General features: G+C 43.9%; 2 protein-coding genes, 1 long non-coding RNA gene and 3 pseudogenes across 4 annotated transcripts; 3 read left to right on the top strand and 3 right to left on the bottom strand.

Annotated features, from left to right (window-relative positions):
* Positions 1-2,439: 2,439 nt before the first annotated feature.
* LOC136483917 (serine/threonine-protein kinase STY13-like) lies at positions 2,440-5,555 on the top strand (annotated as a pseudogene).
* A 256-nt stretch (positions 5,556-5,811) lies between these two features.
* Positions 5,812-7,854, bottom strand: LOC136483915 (YTH domain-containing protein ECT2-like; annotated as a pseudogene).
* A 1,774-nt stretch (positions 7,855-9,628) lies between these two features.
* Positions 9,629-12,161, top strand: LOC136480248 (uncharacterized). Its single transcript, XM_066477848.1, has 5 exons — positions 9,629-9,720; positions 11,289-11,400; positions 11,449-11,848; positions 11,966-12,025; positions 12,145-12,161. The coding sequence occupies exons 1-5, from the start codon at positions 9,629-9,631 to the stop codon at positions 12,159-12,161; spliced, it is 681 nt and encodes a 226-aa protein (XP_066333945.1).
* Positions 12,162-14,436: 2,275 nt separating this feature from the next.
* On the top strand, positions 14,437-14,927 carry LOC136480247 (secreted RxLR effector protein 161-like). Its single transcript, XM_066477847.1, has 2 exons — positions 14,437-14,857; positions 14,923-14,927. The coding sequence occupies exons 1-2, from the start codon at positions 14,437-14,439 to the stop codon at positions 14,925-14,927; spliced, it is 426 nt and encodes a 141-aa protein (XP_066333944.1).
* Positions 14,928-18,909: 3,982 nt separating this feature from the next.
* Positions 18,910-22,368, bottom strand: LOC136483912 (nuclear pore complex protein NUP88-like; annotated as a pseudogene).
* Positions 22,369-23,551: 1,183 nt separating this feature from the next.
* Positions 23,552-24,304, bottom strand: LOC136483914 (uncharacterized). 2 transcript variants are annotated; one of them, XR_010765701.1, is made up of 3 exons: positions 24,161-24,304; positions 23,776-23,898; positions 23,552-23,630 (listed from the first exon to the last, which is right to left on the bottom strand). It is a non-coding gene; the product is annotated as an uncharacterized lncRNA (long non-coding RNA). The 2 variants fall into 2 exon arrangements; XR_010765702.1 differs by having other exon boundaries at positions 23,561-23,644.

Raw genomic sequence — 24,304 nt, 5'->3', positions numbered from 1 at the left:
TTTACTGTTCTTGCTCTTGTCTCGATTATTGTTGTTGTTGTAGGTTTTCTACTCGGGCCTGCCTCTAACCTACAACACTTCACCCTTGGAGGACGACACGTCAGACTGAACCATACCTTTTATCTTCTCCCTTGTCTGAAGGGCCTCATATACTTCCGCAAGCATTCGTTCATCACGGCTTAATAGTATGGTATCTCGGAAATTTGCAAACGAAGTAGGTAGTGAGCATAACAGTAGAAGAGCTAAATCTTCATCATCATATTTTACCTCCATCGACACTAGGTCGGCAATGATCTCCTTAAAGATCGATAAGTGGTTCATCACTGAACCACCTTCTTGCAGCTTGTGCGTAAACAGCTTCATCTTCATGTGCATCTTACTGGTTAGATCCTTGGACATGCAGATCGATTCCAGCTTGAGCCAAAGTTCTGCGACAGTTTTCTCCTGCAGCACTTCTTGCAAAATATCATTATGTAGATGAAGTTGAATTAGAGACAAAGCCTTACGATCCTTCCGCTTCTCTTCAGCGGTCCATGACTTCTGCCCTTTTCCTCCAAAACCATCCAATGCCTCATCAAGATCCGAAGATTGTGCTAGAATCGCCTGCATCTTGACTTGCTATAGTGCAAATCTCGTCTTGTAATCTAGCAGCGGTAGATCAAACTTCATCGATACCATCGTGAAACCCTAAGGTGAAACCAAGCTCTGGTACCACTTGTTAGAAACGATAGGTAATATAAACGATAAAGAACAGTAGATCAAGCACAGGGGACACGAGATTTTAACGTGGAAAACCCTCCCAAGGTGGAAGGAAAAAAACCACGGGCACCAACCAATAAATCTTCACTATATCGGGTGAGGTTACAAACGTCGGGGATTTACAACTTTTCTTATCCAAATACGATGGCTTACATGAAGTATATATAGGGAGGAAAAACCCCACACCCTCGTCTATTAGCAATACGGAACTAATAGATGGTCTAGTCCCTCTTAACGCTAATGGCCGCTTCGCTTCGGCCCAAGCTTGAATTTGGATCATAGCTCAACAGTATCTTGTCATCGCACCCCATCTCCCTACTCTGACTCCATCCCGGGCGGCCGACTCCGCCTGCGCCGCCACCTCCCGGACGCGGCCCCCCGCCTCAGCGCCGCCGCCTCACTCCGATCGACCCTCGAATCGTCGAAAACCGTGGACTTCACGAGGTGTGATTTCGTGGGCCGCGTCTCAGCTTGGGATTTGGTCCGGGTGGGGTTCTGGTGGAGGTGTTTGGTTGCTTACTGGTGTTTGATTTGGTTTCTAGGTTCCTCAGGCGAAGAAAGATGATCTGGTTTTGCACGTTTTTTTGGGTTAATTGGATTCATGCCATTATAATTTTTGATGTTCGCCCGCCATTACTATTCGTCTATTTTGAAGCATGCCATTACAATTCTTCGTTTCCCACAAAAATGCCACTGAATACATACGGACACAGCCTGGGCCCAGCTGCAGGCGTATATGAAGACGTATACTTCATCACCCCTGTCACTGATACGCGGGCCCCACATGTCATCTTCTTCTTCCTCCTCTCCTCCTCTCTCTCTCCATCTCGACACGGCCACGGCCACGGCGAGCAGCAGCACGTGCAGCCATGGCGGGCCGGAGCTCCTCCGCCTCGAGCTCCCGCGCTGCCCTGGCGGACGGAGCTCCCACGCGGCCATGGCGCACGCCACGGCAGGCGGAGCTGGCTGGCCAGAGCTCCTCCGCCTAGAGCAGCAGTAGCAGCAGCCCCAAGGGCGAAGCTCCAACCGCCGGAGCGTCGGCTCCGCGGACGGGGACGATGGCGCGCCCGCCTCCAGCTCCGGCCACCGCAAGAAGAAGCTCCGCCTCGTCAAGTCGTCATGGGGCTCCACGAGCTGCTGCTACTTGCCCATTCCTGGTGGCGCCAGTGGAGCTCGAGGCGCGGAGCTTCGGCCCGCCATAGCTGCGCGCGAGCTCCACCCACCATGGCCGCGCAGCAGGTCCGCCCGCCATGGCCGCGCTGGGGCTCGAGGCGGAGAAGCTCCGGCACGCCATAGCCACGCGCCGCCGAGACCACGCGGCCACGCGGGCGAGCAGCAGCCTCCTCCTCCAGTCGCCCCCATCCCTCCACTCCTCCTGTCGAGCACATTGCCAATGGCGGCTCTCGCCCACACCGCTTCGATGCGCCCACCAGGAGAGAGAGATGAGGAGAGGAAGAAGAAGATGATAGGTGGGGCCCGTGTGTCAGTGACAGGGGAGATGAAGTATACGTCTTCATATACGTCTGCAGCTGGGCTCAGGCTATGTCCATACGTATTCAGTGGCATTTTTGTGGGAAACGAAGAATTGTAATGGCATGCTTCGAAATAGATGAATAGTAATGGCGTTTCTTTGAACGTTGAAAATTATAATGGCATAAATCCAATTAACCTTTTTTTTCGTTTCCCCTTTGTTTCGGGCGGAGCTTGGTGATTTGTTAGAAAGCCTGCAGCTTTTGATGGTTTACATGGTTTTCTTGTGGGTTTGGGATGCTTACTGGCTGCACTCTTGCTCAAATTCGTCGGCTTCTGGCCATTTTGCGGACAGAGGTGAAGTTCCCATTCCAGGTTGGGTTGAAATAGTTTCGGTGCCTGCAGCTGTTTCAAAGAGTTTCTTGAATTTTTAACTCTAAATGTTCGTAACTTTTAGACCCTAGTTACAGCTGCTTGCAATACCTAGAATTTAGCTCTTAGTTCTGATGTACTCTTGCTGTGCAGGTTGTGTCTTTACCTCCAAGCGGTGTGAGGAAGATAACAGGGCGACAGGTGAACTGCAGAGAAAAGGAGAACATTTGGTTGTTGCATGATGGTGGAAGGCCCCAATTTCGCTGGCATGATTGGTGGTCATGACAATGGTGGGAATTTTTGCGACATGGCATACTATCGGAAGCTTGGTGAGGGCTCAAACATGTCGATAGATAGCCTTAACAGCATGCAGACCAGCACACATGGTGGCTCCATCGCAATGTCTGTGGACAATAGCAGTGTAGGGTCCTGCGACTCCCATACTAGGATGCTCAATCATCCTGGCCTCAAGGGGCCTGTTGTTGGCAATTACTAGGTCGGTGGGCACAGTATTTTCCGTCATGGACGGGTGTCTCATGCCTTGAGCGATGATGCGCTAGCACAAGCGTTGATGGACCCAAGGTACCCGACTGAGACGCTCAAGGATTATGAGGAGTGGACAATTGACTTAGCCAAGCTCCACATGGGAATGCCCTTTGCACAGGGCGCCTTTGGAAAACTCTACAGGGGTACCTACAATGGTGAAGATGTTGCCATTAAGCTTTTGGAGAGGCCAGAGGCTGATCCGGAGAGAGCTGGGTTAATGGAGCAGCAGTTTGTGCAAGAAGTTATGATGCTTGCAACCCTGAGGCACCAGAACATTGTTAAATTTATTGGAGCATGCAGGAAGCCAGTGGTTTGGTGCATTGTGACGGAGTATGCCAAGGGTGGATCGGTTAGGCAGTTTGTGGCGAAGAGGCAGAATAGGTCCGTTCCACTAAAACTGGCGGTTAAGCAAGCATTGGATGTTGCAAGGGGGATGGCGTATGTTCATGGTCTTGGGTTCATCCATAGGGATCTTAAGTCAGATAACCTCTTGATATCTGGTGATAAATCTATCAAGATAGCTGACTTTGGAGTAGCTCGGATTGAAGTAAAAACTGAGGGGATGACACCTGAAACGGGAACCTACCGTTGGATGGCACCGTAAGTTGAACACTCTGACATTGTTGGTGCTAATTCCAGAGCTTGTTTAGCCACATGATATTAATTAAAATTAAAAGTCACATCATATATCGAACATTAGTGTTGATCAGTAGTATGAAAGTATGGATTATGTAATTCCACATATATTTTTTTATACTGGACTTTTATGATTTTAAGGTGTTTGCAGGTTGCTCGCATGATGCTTATCCAGGAATTATTTGTGTTCGTTGCTACTTTTTTTTGGCATTATTTACCTGTTGAGCTGCTTTGGCACTGAAAGAATGTAAATTGATGCATTGTCTTTGAATATTTAACAGAAGTTTTGATCCCAGAATAGATGTGGGTTTATTACATTGTTATCTCCAGATGTGTTAAGACAAACTGAAAACTATATCACATTTCACATTTCACATATTCCTCTTTCTTTGGCAAAAATAATTAGTGGTTACTGAAAAGAAAATAATTGCTCTTAAAACACCACCTACTGTAAAGTTTATAGAAACAGGTGTTTTTCGCGCTAGTGTTAATTAAAATAATTAGTAGTTTCCGCACCGGTGTTTTAAAACAGTTGTTGCATAGTACTTCTCCGTCCCAAACTGTAGGCTGTTTTACTTTTAATTTTGTTTTAAGTCAAACTTCTCTAACGGGTTGATTAAGTTCATAGAAAAATATTAACATCCACTGATCCACAATACCAAATCAATGCACTTCAAGGACATTTCATGGTGGATTTTAATGAAACCAATTTGATGTCATAAATGTTGGTACATTTTTCTATAAACTTGGTCAAAGTTAGTTATGTTTGACTTAGGGTAAAACTAAAATGACCTACATTTTGGAATGGGGGAGTAGTAACTTATGTATTTCTTTAATTTGCTTACCCAGCTGCTCATTGGCCGTACGTTTTTCTTGTTTGAATCTAAGTCATTCATGCATACACATTTAACAAAGTTATAAAAGAAGAATTGTAGATGTTTACATATTGTTTTTTAATCTTGCAGAGAGATGATTCAGCATAGGCCATCAGCCTGTTCGGCTGGTGCTGATACGATCGTATACGATCGTGGATTATTACTGCTGGCTGGTTTGGTGTGAGAAAAATACTGTTCTGGCTGGAAATTTACGATCGTTTACGACCAAGCGAACAAGCTGCCATATGACCAGAAAGTTGATGTCTACAGCTTTGGCATTGTGCTGTGGGAGCTCATAACTGGCATGCTCCCTTTTGCTAAAATGACAGCAGTGCAGGCTGCTTTCGCTGTGGTGAACAAGGGTGTCCGCCCAGCTATACCCCAGGACTGCCTGCCCACACTCGGTGAGATCATGACCAGGTGCTGGGATCCAAATCCTGATGTCCGTCCGCCATTCACTGAAGTTGTGAGGATGCTGGAGCATGCTGAGATGGAGATCCTGATCACTGTCCCCAAGGCCCGATTTCGGTGTTGCATCTCCCAACCGATGACTACCGACTGAATCAAACAAAAGAGAGTCGAAAAGAACTCCATGGAAGCATAATTGAGTGTATTTATCATGTGTCCAGACTTCGCTCAGCTGAAGTAGAAAGCACACCTGAGTGTATGGCTGTGTGTGTGTATATACTCAGGTGTAAGCCTGTTGTCTTTGAAATATTTCTGCCCTTAGAAATATACCTAGTTTGTGTTTTCAGACTCTTGAGATGTTTTAGGGCTAGCCTATGTCCTGTCGAAACATCATGCAGGCTTCCTATTCTTGTAATGTCCTTGTGATCCTGCTGCTTTGTTCATGTTATAACCCTCCTACTGGAATATGCACAAACACTTTGTTGCTTATGAGTATATAGCATGTATAATTTCCTGGCAATGATTTGTTCCAATGACAACAGTTCTGATAGTGGCCGCCTTAGCTAATATGTAGAATTTGATCAGGACTAATATAGAATAATATTTTCTTTTTTCCTTGATAATTGGCTAAAACACTGAGCACAATTCTTCAGGGGGGAAGTGGAAAAAAGTTACAGAAGAAAGCAGTGAAAGTGGAGGAAAACGGTGACAACTTGGGAAGCTCTGTAATTAGACTATATACCATGCTGTACAAAAGATGCAGCTGCGGCAATATTTGCATAACCCTCATTCTCTCCTCCCTGAAATACCATCAGAAATGGGCCCAGCTGCTGCTCTGGATTAGTCATGAAAGGAGAACGAGTAATCACCGCTTTCTTTCAAGAGGCCTCCCACTTCCGCTGTTTTCAGCATGGCTTCTTCGATCGTCACAGGAGCAGCAGGAACGTTATCAGCAGCTGCAGCATCTTCAATCATTGGTTTGTTTTCTTTGTCATTGGTTTCTTCCAGTTGGACAGCCTCTGCAAAAACGTCCGAGATACCAGTCACAATGTCCACTGGTGCACTGGTCTGCACCTGCTTCCCAGTCAGTTGGAACACTGTTGCTTCTGTTGCTGCTTGTCATCTAGCATAGCTTTCTCTCGTTGCTCATAGAATTCGAAGTCCTCAAGGATGCTTGTCTCGGCTTTATGGTTCTTGAATATGACTAACATCTTAAGACCCTGCTCCAGTTTCACCTGCAAGTTAGCTTGTCAAGTTAATGAACTATTGTTCAAAAATTGCCCAGAAACACAAAGATAGATAGGGGCTATGTGCATCAGTTGTACCTCCTGCGTGTCCCTGCTATTTGTAACTCGCTTGTTCTCATTGTTCTCCAGGATGATGTGCCGGACAATGTTGTTTGGGACATCCTTAACAATGTGCCATTTGACAGGGAATTGGCCATTCCATCTGTCATTCTGCCAGTAATCAACACTCTTGTCAAAATCGACAGGCCCAGTCATCTCAGCTACACCGCAGAATTGACCACTGCTATTAACCTGCAAAGAAATAGTTATAAATTCATAAGGCATCTTGAGCACAGTGACTGACTCTTAGCCAAAATCATATGGCACCCATAGGCGTGGAGATTGTTCTATTTCTCCCTCCGCAAGAAAGCAAAAGATTAAAAAGAAAATCTAGCGGTAAAGTGAATAACCATACCGAGAAAAACAAGAAAATGGGACAACGGTCTTCCTTCTCTTTCGCCTCACAATAACAAGCATTTAACTTCCTGTTCCCTCTGGGAGTGCTGGCCCAAACATTATACTTTATGCTCTTGTGAATGTGATCTTCAGTGTAGGATTTTATTACAAAAAATTTGGCATCTTTGTACTCTGTGACAAAACCAGGGTGGTTGTACTTCTCAGAATCAGCTATTGGCAATGTCTTCTTATTTTTGTCCTCAGCTGAAGAGCTCCCCACTTCTTTCTGTGTTTTGGTGGCCCTTGGGCCACGGCATTGCTCATTCAGAAAGTCAAGAGAGCCCTTCTCATTCTTGAAGCCCTTGTTGAAGGTGCCGAATCTGCAACTAGCAGTGCTCCAACTTTGTGTACTGCCTCCAAATTTACCACGTTGCTGGAATGCCTTGTATGATCCAGAATTAGACTATTCCTGATGCTAAAAGAATGCATGCTATTAGTTCCAAAACAACATAACTGGCACGGAAAGTGCAGTGAAACTATAAAATCTAGTTATAGAACCATCTTTGGACCACAAACACTAATACAATCAATTAACAAGAACAAGTTAAAATGCAATTAAATGATCACATACCATTCTAGAAGCCAGGGGTATGTTTCCTTGCTCAAAAAATCCAGGAACACCACTAGATTGCATAGGAACTGCAACAAATTCACAAAATGGCATGTGAATAATGTAGTAAAATATGTGACAATGAAAACAGAAATTCAATTCTACATATATTATAAAGAGCCACAAAGATATCAACAAAATGAATTCTTACCTCCATTGAAAGAACCAAAAGACTGGTAGAAGCCAGTAGTCGGTGAGTAATGAACTTCGTCAGGAAAGTAATACTGGTGCATCGGATCAAATTGTGACATTCCAGTACCAGGACTTGAATATCCCGTGCTTGAAGCAGGTGTCTGGTAGCAAGGGCTTGACATGGGGCAGAGCAAAGAGAAATATGTCTGGCTGTCTCCAATGGCTGACAAAGGGGAATAAGCTCCATACATATACCTGTGAATTGTTTGCATATTGAGGAGATACATGAGTAGCTAGTTTTGCAGTAAAATCACTTAAGTAAACATGACCAAGAAAATTAAGAAACAGGCTTACAGTTACAGGGTATGCAGCATCAAGTCCCTCTGCACTCACAGCATATGGGTATCCCTCCCATTGACCCAAGTGTCCTGTAGATGAAATCATGAAAGCAAAAGCTTAGATCATCACACAGAAAAAACTATCATGGGCGCTAAAAAGTAGAAAATCATGAACAGGACAATATCCTACCTTAACAAAACCAAAAGAAAAAAAATGCAAAAACTCAGATAATAGGTAATTCTGCCCTACCATAAGACCAGGATAGAGGTAAGGGCGTGAAATTGTCTTTTAGGAAACCGGGGCAGATTTTAAACCATACTATGCAGCATCAGCGCATGCTGTCTCGTGCAACAATGTACAGGTAGGTGTAAGCATCAAAACAGAGAAACAAAAACGTAGTCTTTTAGAAAACTGTTTTTTACTTTTCAACTTTTAATTCGGAATATCCCAAATTCGAAATTCGGTTTGAACCAAATTTGGCCCACTACAAGTCCAACCTTAGAAAAATCAGATGCGATTCAGATCATGTTTGGTGCCCGCCCGAATACACGTAGCCATGTAGTTGTCGGTGAAGACTTTCTTCAGCTCTTCCTAGGATCCGATGGAGTCTGGGGTGAGGCTTGGGAACCAGTTCATCGCAGTTGGCGTAAGCATGACGGGCACCATGACGCTGGTATCTCCCCCGGTGGCACGCATAGCAGTGGCATAAGCTTGTAGCCACTGTGTGGGGTTCATCTGTCCCTTGTAGGGCTCGACCCTAGTGATTTTAAAACCACGGGGCCACTAGAGTGTTCGGAGTGCCCTCGTAAATGCTCGGGGCCCTTCGAGATCGTCGTCGTCATGATCTGCGGCGTTGCCGTGTTGGGAGTATGCCCTAGAGATAATCATAGAGATGATTATATTGCCTTGTATCCATGATATATTATGAGTTGATTGAATTTCCATTAAAGACAACCTGTATCGATTAGCAATTATATGAATTGTTTGTGAAACTCTTTTACTTGTATGGTTATTCTAATGTTGTCCCTGGTCAGAGTTCGTGTGAGGACACACATGAATAATGGATCAGCATAGACATGGAGATGTCAAACTAATAATGTGGGCACATGTATGACATGGGGATGGACTGACCCAACGTGAGATGTTGTTATTATCTCTATTCACATCATGTACGTTATGTCCTTAGACTTGAGATTATTGTATGTATTCAAGATGTGAAACGACCTACTCAGGGACTATCAAACGCTATTCCATAACAGGGTAGTTATAAAGGTGGTTTTTCGGGTATGTCGGGAAACATGCTATGAGACATAGACAATCAAAAGGAATTTGCCCCTCTCTATATGAGAGAGATATCACTGGATCACTATAATGATTAGATCAAGAAATGCATGGCCATGCTTGGGTTAAGTTTTAACCTATGAGTTGGACCAAATATCGTGAGGCAAGGGAATAACAGGTATGTGGTTTTTATGTTGGTTCGTCTGATATGATCTTTGCATACGCATAGGAGTTAACATGCCTTGCTAGAGGCCGCTATCAACTAATGGCTGAGTAGGAGTACTCGGGCCATGTCTATGTGTGCGTGAACCCATAGAGTTGCACGCTTAAGGGGCTGGAAGCCTAATTCGGATTGGATCCGAGTTAGACATGGCTTAGGGTTACTAATGGGCCTCCAACTCGGGAGCTCATTAGGGACGCCTATAAATAAGTGCGGTGGGCAACGGGGCTAGGGATCCATGCCATTTTGGCAGCCGCCGCCGCCCATCCTATGCCCGCGCTTGCTGCTCCTCGTGGACCTAGCAGTCCAGAGGCGCGACGCTTCCTCCCTGTACGTGTGGATACCTCGGAGTTGCTGCATCTGGAGCACAAGGACGAACCGCATAAAGGGGGCGGACGTATGGACAACCTTGCAACTGCACGGCACTGCTACGACGTGTACGACTACATCGAGTCGCTTCCGCTGCACCTACGCATCTAGTGGTAATCCCGTGATCTATAACTAGCAGTAGATCCTGATTTATGAGGTCGAAATTTTTTTTGTTTTCCGGCTAGCGTAGCATCCTCATAACCCTACAGTGGTATCAGAGCTAGGTTACTGCGTTGTTATAGGTTCGAATGAGTGCATATGGAGATATGCGTGGTTGTAGATGAGTCTCTGATCATGGTTCGTGATTTTACCGTATTGGTCTTGTAACGATCTACTCGTACCGGTCGGAATTCCGCCATCCGAGTTAAGTGATACATGTAAATCCAGTCATGGCAAGATGGAGATGAATCAGATTGATTCGAGAAAAAAATTTTACATCCAATTCTCACCTCCTTTGGTAGTTTCGTTGAAATTAGATTTGCGAAAATGCCCAGAAAGATGGTGTTTTCGGTGGTTTAAGATTAGACATCAGAATCGGTTAACTCTGTTTTTCAGGAATTTATGACTGGTATAGCCCTTATGTGTATGTGATGCATGTATGTAATTAATTTATGGCTTTCATGTCGTGGGTATGACAATATGGCTGGAGCCACAAAGATATTGTCAATTTGATGTAATGACCTACGTGCCAAACTGTGATGATCCTATCCGCGACTATGTAATTTTCTTCACTGCCTTGCGTTAGTGATAGTTAGTCTTGGTGGACTCATCACTGAAGGATGGCATACATGGATCATGGAGATGGAGATCATCATGAGGAACAGTTCGATGGAGATGGAGATCCCCAAAGGAACAATGGGCTATACCATGTCATATCTATGTTAATGCCATTCTTACTATGTTCTACTTTCACGTGCGATAATGTTTTTGTCTACATGTGATGGTGAAGTGGAACGATCCCTCAACAATGTTTAAGTTAAAATGCTTCCCCAAACCTTGCACTATCATGTGTCTTGTACAATCGGTGGTGGGTCTATGAAATTAGGGTGCCACTAGTTTTCCTTGACTAGACAGGTTCGTATCGGATACTTACAGCAGAAGGGTTGGTTACTTGGACAAGGTCATCCTAACGGTTAGGGACCTTGGAGCATGAGTAGTTGGGCACCAAAGCATGGAGATGCTACCCAACAACAAGAGTCATATGTGATATGATTAGCAAAGAGTTGCTTACCAATCTACCATGTCTTCTAGCGGTGATGCTAAAGCTCACTAGTAGACTTGTTAGTTGTGGGTCTTGAATCACTAAGTTTCAAAAGAGGGATATTGATTTTAGTGGGAGTAGATTCTATTAAAGATTTAATATTGTTTACTCTGTCTTAGATACATTGTCTTAGTATTTTGCATTACTTTTGTTGTAGATAAATGGCGCCTAGCAATCAACCATTTACTTTGCGTTCAATTCTTGAGAAAGATAAGTTGAATGGAACAAACTATGCGGATTGGATCCGCAACCTGAGAATTGTTCTCAGGGCTGAGAAAAAGGAAGAAATTCTAGACACCCCATTACCAGAAGAGTCTACTGATAATGCACCTACTGTAGAGAAAAACGCTTACAAGAGATCATGTGATGCTGATCTTGAAGTGAGTTGCCTTATGCTTGCTTGTATGGAACCAGATCTGTAGTTGCAGTTTGACAGTAACCATACAGCGCACGATATGATCGTGGCGCTCAATGATATGTTCCAGACTCAAGCCAGGACTAAAAGGTTCAATGTCTCAAAGGCTTTTGCTGAAACCAAGCTAGCAGAGGGCGCAACAGTTGGGCCACATGTGATCAAAATGGTTGGTTACACTCAGAGGTTGGAGAAGTTGGGCTTCCCCATTGGCCCTGAATTAGCTACTGATTTTATTCTCGCGTCTCTTTTGCCCAGCTATGGAAATTTCGTCGTGAACTACCATATGCATGGGGCAGAGAAGGGCTTGAATGAATTATGTGGGATGCTTAAAACAGCAGAGACTGATATCAAGAAAGGTGCTGGCAGTAGTCATGTGATGGCGGTCCAAAACAAGCCTAAGTTTAAGAAGAAGGGCAATTCTTGGAAGAAGAAAAAGGGCAAGGCTAAAGATGAGATCTCTAAGCTAAACCCACCTGCACCCAAGGCTGGACCACCTGCTGATGCTGAGTGCTTTCATTGTCATGGGAAAGGTCATTGGAAGAGGAATTGCAAGCTGTACCTGGAATCCATAAAGGATCACAGTAGTAAAGGTACTCCCGCAGCTTGTACACTTGTTGTTTATGTTATAGACATTTTCCTTGCTAATTCTTATATTAATTCTTGGGTATTTGATATTGGATTGGTTGCTCATATTTGCAATACGATGCAGGGAATGATAAGAAGTAGAAGCATGGAAAAGGGAGAAGTTGATTTCTGTGTGGGCAATAATGCAAGAGTTGCTGCGTTGAACGTCGGGACGATGCAACTCCACCTCCCGTCAAGATTTATTATGGAGTTGAATAATTGTTATTTTGTTCCTAGTTTAAGTCGAAACACTGTGTCACCTTCATGTTTGATGAAGGATGGTTATTCATTTGCGAGTAAAGGCAATGGTTCTGTGATCTCTAAAAATGACATGTTTGTGGCTTCTGCATCCATTGTGAATGGGTTATTTATTTTAAATCTTAAAGATGCTCCTGTCTATAATATAAGTGCTAAAAAGCCTTGGCTTAATGAGTTAAGTCCTACCTATATGTGGCATTGTCGTTTAGGTTATATAAGTGAGAATCGCATGAAGAGGTTCCATTCTGATGGGCTTTTAACTTCATTTGATTTTGAATCATACGAGACATGTGAGGCTTGCCTGCTGGGCAAGATGACCAAGACACCCTTCGTAGGTTTTCCTGAGAGGGCGGCAGACTTGCTGGAACTCATACATACTGATGTGTGCGGACCAATGAGTACGACAGCAATAGGCGGATTCCAATAGTTCATAACCTTCATTGATGACTTTAGTAGATATGGCTATGTCTACTTAATGAGATATAAGTCTGAGACATTTGAAAAGTTCAAGGAGTTTTAGAATGAAGTAGAGAATCAACATGGCAAGAAAATTAATGCTTTGCGATCTGATCGTGGAGGCGAATATTTGAGCCACGAGTTTAGCAATCATCTAAAGAGTTGCGGAATTGTTCCACAGCTTACACCACCTGGAATGCCTCATAGAAATGGTGTGTTCGAGCGACGTAATCGGACTTTGTTGGACATGGTTCGGTCTATGATGAGCCAGTCAGACCTACCATTATCATTTTAGGGATACGCTCTAGAACCAACCGCTTTCACATTGAATAGGGTACCGTCTAAGTCCGTAGTTAAGACACCACATGAGATGTGGACTGGTAAGAGTCCCAGTTTGTCTTTTCTGAAAATTTGGGGTTGTGAAGTTTATGTCAAATGACTTATGACAGATAAACTAACACCCAAGTCAGACAAATGCTTTTTCGTGGGATATCCGAATGAAACTTTAGGGTATTACTTCTACAACCGATCAGAGGGCAAAGTGTTTGTTGCTCGGAACGGTGTTTTCTTAGAGAAAGAGTTTCTCAAAAGAGAGAAAAGTGGACAGAAGGTGTATCTTGAAGAAGTTCAAGATGAGCTAGTTGGGAAGGACTCTACGAGTGATGCTAATGTAGTAGAACAAGTTGAGATACCCATGGCAATAGAAACACCGCCACAACCACGAAGGTCAGCAAGAATCCATGAGTTGCGTGGAGATTTGTTATTGTTAGACGATGACGAACTTGCGACTTATGCGGAAACAATGATGGACCCAGATTCCGAGAAATGGCAAAGTGCCATGAGATCCGAGATAGATTCCATGCGAAACAATCAAGTTTGGAATTTGGTTGACCCGCCTGATGGGGTTAGACCCATAGAGTGCAAATGGATCTATAAAAAGAAATTGGATATGGATGGAAACATTCACATCTATAAAGCTAGACTTGTTGCAAAGGGTTTTCGGCAAGTTCAAGGAATTGACTACGATGATACTTTCTCGCCGGTAGCGATGCTTAAATCTATCCGGATCATTCTAGCAATAGCTGCTTATTTTGATTATGAGATATGGCAGATGGATGTTAAAATAGCCTTTCTAAATGGAAATTTAGATGAGGACGTGTATATGATACAGCCCGAAGGTTTTGTTGATCCAAACAATGCTAGAAAAATTTGCAAGCTTCAGAAATCCATTTATGGGTTAAAGCAAGCATCTCGGAGTTGGAACATTCGTTTTGATGAAGTGATCAAAGTGTTTGGCTTCTGTCAGAATGAAGAAGAACCTTGTGTTTATAAGAAGGAAAGTGGGAGCGCTGTTGTATTTCTGATCTTGTATGTGGATGACATATTATTGATTGGGAATGGCATTCCTATGTTGCAATCCGTAAAGACTTCACTGAATAATATTTTTTCTATGAAGGATTTAGGAGAAGCAGCATATATTTTGGGCATCAAGATCTATAGAGATAGATCGAAGAGGCTTATAGGATTAAGCCAAGATACGTACATTGATAAGGTGTTGAAATGATTCAACATGGAATGGTCCAAGGAAGGGTTCTTGCCTATGTCACATGGTATGCGCTTTAGCGATAAATAGTGTCCTTCGACAGCTGATGAGCGGAAGCGCATGAGTAAGGTTCCATACGCCTCGGCAGTTGGTTCCATCATGTACGCCATGATATGTACTCGCCCAGATGTCTCATTTGCTCTAAGTGTTGTGAGCAGGTACCAAGCTGATCCAGGAGAGAGTCACTGGACACTTGTTAAAAACATTCTTAAGTACTTGAGAATGACTAAAGATGTGTTCCTAATCTATGGAGGTGAGGAGGAGCTCGTTGTAAACGGTTACACCGATGCTAGCTTACAAACTGACATGGATGATTCACAGTCTCAATTAGGTTTTGTGTTCACAATAAATGGTGGTGCTGTAAGTTGGAAAAGTTCCAAGCAAGAGACGGTGACTGATTCTACAGCAGAGGCCGAGTACATTGTAGCTTCTGGAGCTGCGAAGGATGGTGTTTGGATGAGGAGGTTTCTCATTGAACATGGTGTGTTTCCGAATGCGTCCAGCCCATTGAATCTACATTGTGACAACAATGGGGCAATTGCGCAGGCTAAGGGGCCAAGGAATCACCAAAAGAACAAATATGTACTGTGGAAGTTTCACCTCATTCGAGAGTTTATTAGACGAGATGAGATCAAGATGTGCAAGATACACACAGATTTGAATATTGCAGATCCTTTGACAAAGGCCCTTCCACAGCCTAAGCATGATGCGCACATGAGAGCTATGGGTATTAGATATCTTCGAGATTAACTCTAGTGCAAGTGGGAGATTGCTGGGAGTATGCCCTAGAGATAATCATAGAGATGATTATATTACCTTATATCCATGATATATTATGAGTTCATTGAATTTCCATTAAAGACAACCTGTATCGATTAGCAATTATATGAATTGTTTGTGAAACTCTTTTACTTGTATGGTTATTCTAATGTTGTCCCTGGTCAGAGTTCGTGTGAGGACACACATGAATAAAGGATCAGCACATTATTAGTTGATGACTATGTTTCACAAGTCATAGACATGGAGATGTCAAACTAATAATGTGGGCACATGTATGACATGGGGCTGGACTGACCCAACGTGAGATATTGTTATTATCTCTATTCACATCATGTACGTTATGTCCTTAGACCTGAGATTGTTGTATGTATTCAAGATATGAAATGACCTACTCAGGGACTATCAAATGCTACTCCGTAATAGGGTAGTTATAAAGGTGGTTTTCGGGTTTGTCGGGAAACATGCTATGAGACATAGACAATCAAGAAGGAATTTGCCCCTCTCTATATGAGAGAGATATCACTGGATCACTCTAATGATTAGATCAAGAAATGCATGGCCGTGCATGGGTTAAGTGTTAACCTATGAGTTGGACCAAATATCAAGAGGCAAGGGAATAACAAGTATGTGGTTTTGTGGTGGTTCGTCTGATATGATCTTTGCGTACGCATAGGAGTTGACATGCCTTGCTAGAGGCCGCTATCAACTAATGGCCGAGTAGGAGTACTCGGGCCATGTCTATGTGTGCGTGAACCCATAGGGTCGCACGCTTAAGGGGCTGGAAGCCTAATTCGGATTAGATCCGAGTTAGACAAGGCTTAGGGTTACTAATGGGCCTCCAACTCGGGAGCTCATTAGGGACACCTATAAATAAGTGGGGTGGGCAACGGGGCTAGGGATCCACGCCATTTTGGCAGCCGCCGCCGCCCATCCTATGTCCACGTCTGCTGCTCCTCGTGGACCTAGCAGTCCAGAGGTGCGACGCTTCCTCCCTGTACGTGTGGATACCTCAGAGTTGCTACATCTGGAGCACAAGGACGAACCGCACGAAGGGGACGTACGGACGACCTTACAACTGCACGGCACTGCTATGACGCGTACGACTACATCGAGTCGCTTCCGCTGCACCTACGCGTCTAGTGGTAATCCCGTGATCTATAACTAGCAGTAGATCCTGGTTTATGAGGTTGATTTTTTTTTGTTTTTCGGCTAGCGTAGCATCCTCATAACCCTACATGCCGACGTTGAGTGGCTGGAGGGCTGAGTCTAGATTACCGAACTCTTGCTCGTATTCTTGACGGCGGTGTACTTCTTCATGGCGAGAGAAACGACGCCCGTCGATATGACGTCGCGCGTCTCGGAGATTGTTGATGTGCGCTCGGACGTCTTGGTCGACTTCCTGGTCGTGTTGGCGAGGGTAGTCGATGCGGTTGCCCCTAGCTCCCCCTAGAGAGGTTGTCCATTGTCGCGGTGCTGGTCGGCGAAACGAGTTCGGCTGGGGCGGCGATTAGATCTTGGCACGGCGGATCGGCGAATCGAGCTCATCGAGTAGGAAGGTCTCCGATCATGATGGATCTCGTCGACCTGGCAGTGCACCGCTTTAAGCATGGCGACGACCTTGGCGACCTCTGGTATTTGCGGGAGCCGTGCGAGCTCATTGGCGGCCACGGCCAAGTTGACGCTTGGGGTCTTGTAGACGTCGTGGTCATCAACATGGACAAATTCATCGTCGAGATTGCGTTGGAGTGGGCGTGGCCTCCCTTGCGAGTCGAGCTATTCGTTGCGAGCAGCTTCGGCCAGCACAATGGCGGCCTCATTTGCTCGGCGTTGCGCATGGTTGGCGTTCCAATTGACACGCGCGGTGTGGTCCTCGTCAGTTTCTCCATCCCGTAGAGGGCTATCGACGCTGACGTTGAAAATCCCTCCTCCTCGGAAGGGTGGGAGAGAAGGTTGTACGGCGATGGTTTCGGCGACAGTCTCTGTAGAGCCCTGGGACTTGGAGTCTGGATTTTCCTCCAGGATGGTTTGGAGGGATGCTTCAGGGCGTCGGTCGATGTGTAGCATGTTGACAGTCGGCGTGAGCTAGTCGGTGATCTGGTCGAAGAGGGGATAGATATCTCCTGCCTGGTCGGCGAATTTGCCCTTTAGGGCGCCTTGATAGGTGGCGGCAATGCTGGTGAGCCTAAAGTGTAGGGTCGTAACCCCTGGAGTTTCCTAAACAACCTCCGATAGATCTGACTCGGAGGGTGGTCGGCGCTAGACCAGAGTGGTTAGAGCCGATTCTACGATGAAGAGGCAATCGATGAGCTTCTGGTCAACCTGATCGATGGACACGATCAGATCGTCGTTGTTGATCTGTCTCCTCGGATAGCGGGGGAGCGGACGACGAATTGTCGATGAAGATGACCTCGGAGGCGGTTCCGAGATCGGATCTGTAGTCGCAGGTGTTGGGGTGATCGGTGCAGAATCGATCTGCACCGGCTCGATGAGCTCTCCGTCTCCGTCAGCGTTGATGACCCAGGAGATCGATCCGACCATGAAGATCTAGCCGGGCTGTGGGAGGGACAAAGAGCCTGTAAAACGTACTATCTTGTTCGACATGGAAACAGCACGCACACCCCTACCTGACGCGCCAACTGTCGACATAATATCGTCGGTAGTCCTTCGAGAGGTATCCCATGAAGGTAGATTGATCGGCAGAGATGTGTGTAATCGAGAACAAGAAGGCAACAAAGACATAAGAGTTAGACAGGTTCGGACCGTCAGCACGACGTAATACCTTACTCCTGTGGTCTGTTGGATTATATTGACTATCGTATGATATTGTGCGTGTTTTGAGGGGGTCCCTGCCCGTCTTATATAGTCTAGAGGCAGGGTTACAAATCAGTTAAACCTAGGAGATAACCGAAAATTAATAACAGATTATAAGAATCATGAGATCGAACATATCCTAACAGATCTCGTAGTATCTTCAAGATATCTTCCCGGTGTCTTGCAGGACGCGCCGAGTAGCGCCGTGCTCCGCAAGGCTTCGTCTTATAGGCTGAACCGCCCCTAGGAGTGCAGCCCTTGTAATCTGCCGTGGGTATCCGGAGTCGTACCGCACGAACGGGCACTCTACAACTTCTAAACACGCCGTCGCGTGTCTCTCGAGGTTTCGCTGAGAACTTTACAGAAAAGAAAAAAAGTTTCGGCGAGAGTGCAATGTGTGGCAACGATCGGCCACGCGAGCTATTTGCCACGGCCACAGACCTGGCAGTCACTCGAGTACCCGACGTCGCCAGGCATTGCTGCGTCCTGCGTGTATGCACCTTCTGCCAATTTTGCCTTCTTCGGCCTGTTCACTTGTTAACCAGGGCTTATCAGTTAGTCAATAGTATTTTTCTCTCATCATAAACCAGCACTAACCGAACTTAACAGCCAGAAAACAAGAAAACGAACAGGCTCTTTGACTCTACGTAGATGTGTTTTATAGGGCAGCGCAAAAACAGTAGCAGCACCAGCACAAAAAGGGGTGAAAGGGCAGCACGGTACATGGCACACAAACAGGCTATACCTGATGGCAAAATAAAACAAGCGTCGCTACTAAATCCTAGTACAAGCCAACAAGCCAAATAATTGCACGTTCACTTCGCTGAAAAAACAAGCTAAAATACTGTTCCGGCTGATTTGTTGTGAGAGAAAAAATATTGTTTTAGCTAAAAAAACAAGTTGAAAAATATGGATTATAAGACAAGCGAACATGCCAATGACACAAGAGCAGCCATTAAACATGTCCCCTAAACGATAGCCGTATTCGAATCATGTTCGATCACTCTGTTCTCATTTCTCAGGCACAGGCCATCTCGCCTGTACTACTTACTTTTCCAGTACCATTTGCTGTCATTACTCATTACCCTCAATCGACAATCGTAGTCTGCAGCTTCAGACCACGCAGTACACAGGATACCAAACCTACCGGTCCCGATCTGCAGGAGGAAAAAGTGAAGCGGTTTGCACGTGCTTCTGGAGTGCTAGTTACATCACGCTGACATGCAAATGCAGTTCGCGACATGTGTAGAGGTTCTGCTGCTGCAATCAAGGGCAATCCACAGGCCCAACCCTTTCGCGGTTCCGCCCCCACAGAAAGTGATAGCAAACAGGCTCCTATGGATCCTGTACAATAAGTCGCATGGACCTGCCAACCTATTGTTCCTGGTTCTTGAGTTCATGATCAATAAGGCGCAGCTTCAGATTGTTCTCTTCATTGAGGAGAGAGAGCTTCTCAAGCGAAGATTTCAGCAGTGACATCTGGGATTCTGAGATATGGCTCCGTCCTGCCTTTGGTGCCTGCCATGGTGTCACTCCTGTGCTAGCTGCACCGCCCATGGATTGCTGAGCAAACCGTTTCATCCTAGCACTCAGGGTGGCAATGGAAGAGCGCAAAGCATCCAACTCCACATCTGCAAACCTATCTGCAAAAGGTTTTAGCAGATACAAATTCAGTTAGCACATGAAACTGCAAGGTGAAGAATGCGAAATCAGATAACACATAAACGGACCAAGCTGTGCCTTGAACTCCTGCTCTGCCTGGGATAATGGTTTCTTGTTTGCAGCAGGAAGCATCTTGAAGCTATCTATTTGCTTCTCCAACACTTCATACACCTTGAAGGCCCGATCTATCCTCTTGTTAATGTCTCCGTCTTTGGCTTCTATGGATATAAGTGATTTCTTCACTGCTTCTAAGCGTTTCTGTTTGTCGATCCATTTCTGTCTTTAAATAGTCCGCATGCTCCTTGAGTTCAATGAAAACCTAATTATCAATAAATTAACCTCTTGATCAGCGTGTTTTCCTTTCATCCCTTCATTTATTATTACTGGATCAGTAATGACGCATTTACATTATGGTGTACAGAATCAAGTGACTTCAGTTGTCCACCAAACTTTGGCCAATAATTCCAGATAACATGTTTTACGGCCTTGAAAAAATTGCAAAAACGATAATGGTTGAATACAAAAATATCATTGTAGCAATTTCTTACCTTGTGCCCGTACTCCACATAGTACTCATGGAAGACCTTAATATAGTGATGAAGCGTGGATTTTCCTTCAATAGAGTCAGGGGTCAACGATTTCAAGCTTGATGAAGATGGAAGTATGGGTGGGTCTGGACCAGCAATAAGCTCTTTGCTGATCATTCCAGTTGCAGGAGGCTCCACATCCTTGGTGCTTTTGCTTTCTATGTCTAGCTGAAGAGGTGTTGGTTCCTTCCAACCCTTCATCTCCACCACAAAGCACTCACCCAAGCATGTGATGCCAACTAACTGTACATGACCATATGCATCAGCTATGGTAACAAATCCAGAAAGAAAAGGAGAACTTGTTTCGCTGTTGCCTGTAGTGAGGACAGGATGCACAGAGGGTGGTGTCGAAGACATTTCGGGGTATGAAAAAGGTAGGAAGTGCAGTGTGACCATGTCAAGGCCCCCACCATGCGCACAATAAAATCTCTCTGGAACAAAGGGGTCAGGAAACAATGACAGAGAGTTATCATTAGGAGTTTTTGGTGTAGTGCCAAATCCACAATTGCGAGCCTTAGCAAAGGAGGAGAGTTCCCCATCCAAACAGCTTCTATGTTGCTCTTCACGTTTGATCCTGTACTAGATGGTCGATGTGATCTCAAAGCCAATGGATCTTGTGAATTGGAGTCACATATCATGGCAACACTCTTTATTTGTCCATGTGAATCGACATTAAGGCGAGAAGGAACCCCAATGTTCCACTGCGGTTGAATTTCATCTGCAACAGCATCAATCTGGAACTGCGCACTACCCCAGGCAGTCACAAGAACTGAATCTTTGCCAGCAGAACTGTACATAAAACCTACAGCTTTTCCTTCGCAACTGCTGTTCTTGCCTTCAGATTCATTACTTTCCTCACAAACTCTACAAAGATGCCCCTGCATAGGTTCTCAACCAGATCAACATAGATCGTGATTCATGAGCTTCACGTTAAAAGCAAAGAACACAAGTTATACACAATAGGATGTTCAAATTTGGAATGCCAAATCTAAACGAATGAACACTTTTTGAGTAGTTTTTCAGTTCCATGATATTTAAAAACTTTCCTTTTAATAAAAACTGTAAATTCCATATATGTTTTTAACTATTAAGATACACCAATGAGAAAATTAAATGGCAATCAAAGAAACTTCAGGTTTACAATAGATCGATTTATAGATGTTAGACCTATTGAAAGTAAGGTGACCTTCTAATATTTGAGTTCGGTTATCCATAAATACTGTGAACCTCCAAAAGTGTGGATTTTTATATACCCAAACTGGTAGAGATTATATCCTCTTTTTACACAAAATGAAGTGTCATCTATAATTTGGGAACATAGCCATCCCCTTCTTTCCTTTAAAAAGTATTGACTTGATGTCAATGCACAAATAGATGCAATAATGTAGTATGAGGACATGTTACAAAGCTAACCATCCCACACCCCAACATTTGATAAAACTAGCTAAAATTAAAGGTGAGAAACACCAGCCCATACTCCAAAATAAACTATGAATTTCTTCACCATTTTCAATACTGATCCATTGGAAAATTATCTTGTTACCCAACACACAGTCTATCAGTTATTGATGCATAGCACACAGTCTCTCAGACAAATATCTCATAAAATCAATGTAGAAGAAGACCTGTAATGTTAGAGAATCATCTACTGGCGCATATGCATGAGCTTTTGACATCAGAAAACTGGTATCTGTTGATTGATGTAACAGGTCAGGAAATGTTGCCTCCAACCAAGCTATGGCCAAATGTGAATTAGTGACAACATTTGGATTTGAAGATTTCAATCCAAATGCATTAACATCTTCATATATCTCTTGAATATGTTTCTTGCTATAGTCACTGCATCATGAAAAAGAAATTTCAAAATTAAAAACCAACCCACAGGCCACAGATAAAAGAGAATGTATATTACAGATTTAAGAATACTGAGACATTTCCATATCATTGCCTAATACATGCACCATATTTGCCTTTAACAAAAGAAAATTAGCTCAACAATTTGTAGCTTCAACAATGCCAGGCATTATAGAAAATCATAAGAATTCAACAAATAAAACAGAAAAACGTCATATTACCTTCCAAATGGAACAACAGGACAGAGCACAAAAATTGAACCATCACTGAATAAGATGAAAACCTGCATAAAAGATGGGTTTGCATGTGAATTGTGAAATCAAGCAGACGAACCATCCAACACAAAACTAAATGATAGCTATAAAGAGTATGCATGTCCAAATGGTAACTTAAAACCAAACCTGATACACGGCAATCATGTCATGTATTTGTGTAACTCTACTATGACTTACAGTGCGTGCATAGATTCACGCAAAAAAGAAAAAAAATACATGCACCATCTAAACACACAAACAAACAAACAAAAAACAGCATGACATTCCCATGTTCATTTTACAAAGATGTCACAATGCAAATCGTGTAGATTAATATTGTAAAAACCTTAAGACTTAAAAAAATGTCACAAGTAAATTGACCTAAGGATGGTGTGAACAAGGCCACTATCTACTTGAAGTAGGAACTAACTTTGTCATAATCTTCATTAGTAGTTACCATAATAATCCAGGAATGTGAAATCAACTCTATTTTTTCTCCTTGGCACCTAACATAAGTTATCAACGCTCCTGGTAAGTAATTTTTTTTCTAAAGGACTTCTATAAGATCTTGATATGCTTATTTATGTGAATTGTGACATACCAAAAATCTATCCCATAGATGATCACTCCCCATAAGAGAAAGCCACTGGACAAATCGCTGAAGCATTTTGCACTACTACAAAACAGACCTTTCACCCACTTCGATTTTAGCCTTTAGTCTCGATATTTTTTGCATTCGGGGCTAAAGGACTTTTAGTTCCGGTTCGTAATACCAATTGGGACTAAAAGTCATCTTTAGTCCCGGTTGGTGTCACCAACCCGGAGTAAAAGTTCACCAACTTTTAGTTCCGGTTGGTAACACCAACCGGGACTAAAGAGTGACCGTTTAGTCCCGGTTGGTGTCTTCAACCGGGACTAAAGGTCTTTTACCCGGGACTAAAGGTCTCCCACGAGTCTATTCAAAAGGAGAGCGCACATGACTCTATCACAAGTGGTGTGCAGTTGAGTTGGTAATGTACCTACGCGCAAGAAGAGAGGTGTTGGGTTCGAATCTCACGTAGAGCAAGCGAGGCCTCGAGGATTTTTTTTATTTTTTTTCTTAAGTGGGTGACCTTTAGTCCCGGTTCCCAGACCCGGACCTTTAGTCCCGGGAATTTAGTCCCGGTTGGGAAAACCGGGACTAAAGGGCCTTCCCAACCGGGACTAAAACCTGTTTCTCTAGTAGTGTTGACATTTCCCAGGTAGAATTGGCTGCAAATAAAATTCCTATTCTGGCTGTTCTAAATCGGATGAGAGATCAAATAACCTGCAGAATGGTTTCTTGATTTTCAATAAAAGGGTTATTCAGAAAAATATAAGAAAACGGGTGAGACACACTTCTTATCTTTCTCAGTCACACCAACTATAAACTGGACAAATGAGGTTATATGGCACTCATCCATGTAGCATACCTGAAAACAGCATCTGATGTCAAAACTGGAAAATGGTTGTTGCTAAAGGGATGCCAAGATGCCTGGAGAACTTTTATGCCATCACTGTCATTGGGTAGGATCTGAGAAGCAACCGGTGCAGTCCTGTTGTGAATTTCATATGTACAAGTCAAATGTAGCAAAGAGATAGCTAAACAGCTCATTAACCTATAGGGCAGAAGATCGCAAGTTTTTTAGCACAATCTTCAAATAATTAATAATCTAGTGCATGACTAATGGAATGTAGGGGACACAAGTTTTCCATTGATTTTAGTTCTGTAACTTACATAACCACAACAGTTATTAGGAAATGAAGTAAAAAGAGAATGCTGTCAGCATGTGATAAAATCATAATGGAGCAACATACCTGTATATGATTATATCCCCATCTTCAGACACCCTCTCATGTACATACAGGACACTTAAGTTATGTGATCCAACAAGTAGCAGTGATGAACCGTCAGCGTTAAGTGATATGTGTGTGACCGTATAACCAAGATCAGACTCTGGT

This window comes from Miscanthus floridulus, chromosome 9, assembly GCF_019320115.1.
Source record: "Miscanthus floridulus cultivar M001 chromosome 9, ASM1932011v1, whole genome shotgun sequence".
Lineage (NCBI taxonomy): Eukaryota > Viridiplantae > Streptophyta > Magnoliopsida > Poales > Poaceae > Miscanthus > Miscanthus floridulus.
The sequence above is the reverse complement of the archived record's forward strand: the minus strand, read 5'-3'. Positions and strand labels throughout refer to the sequence as shown.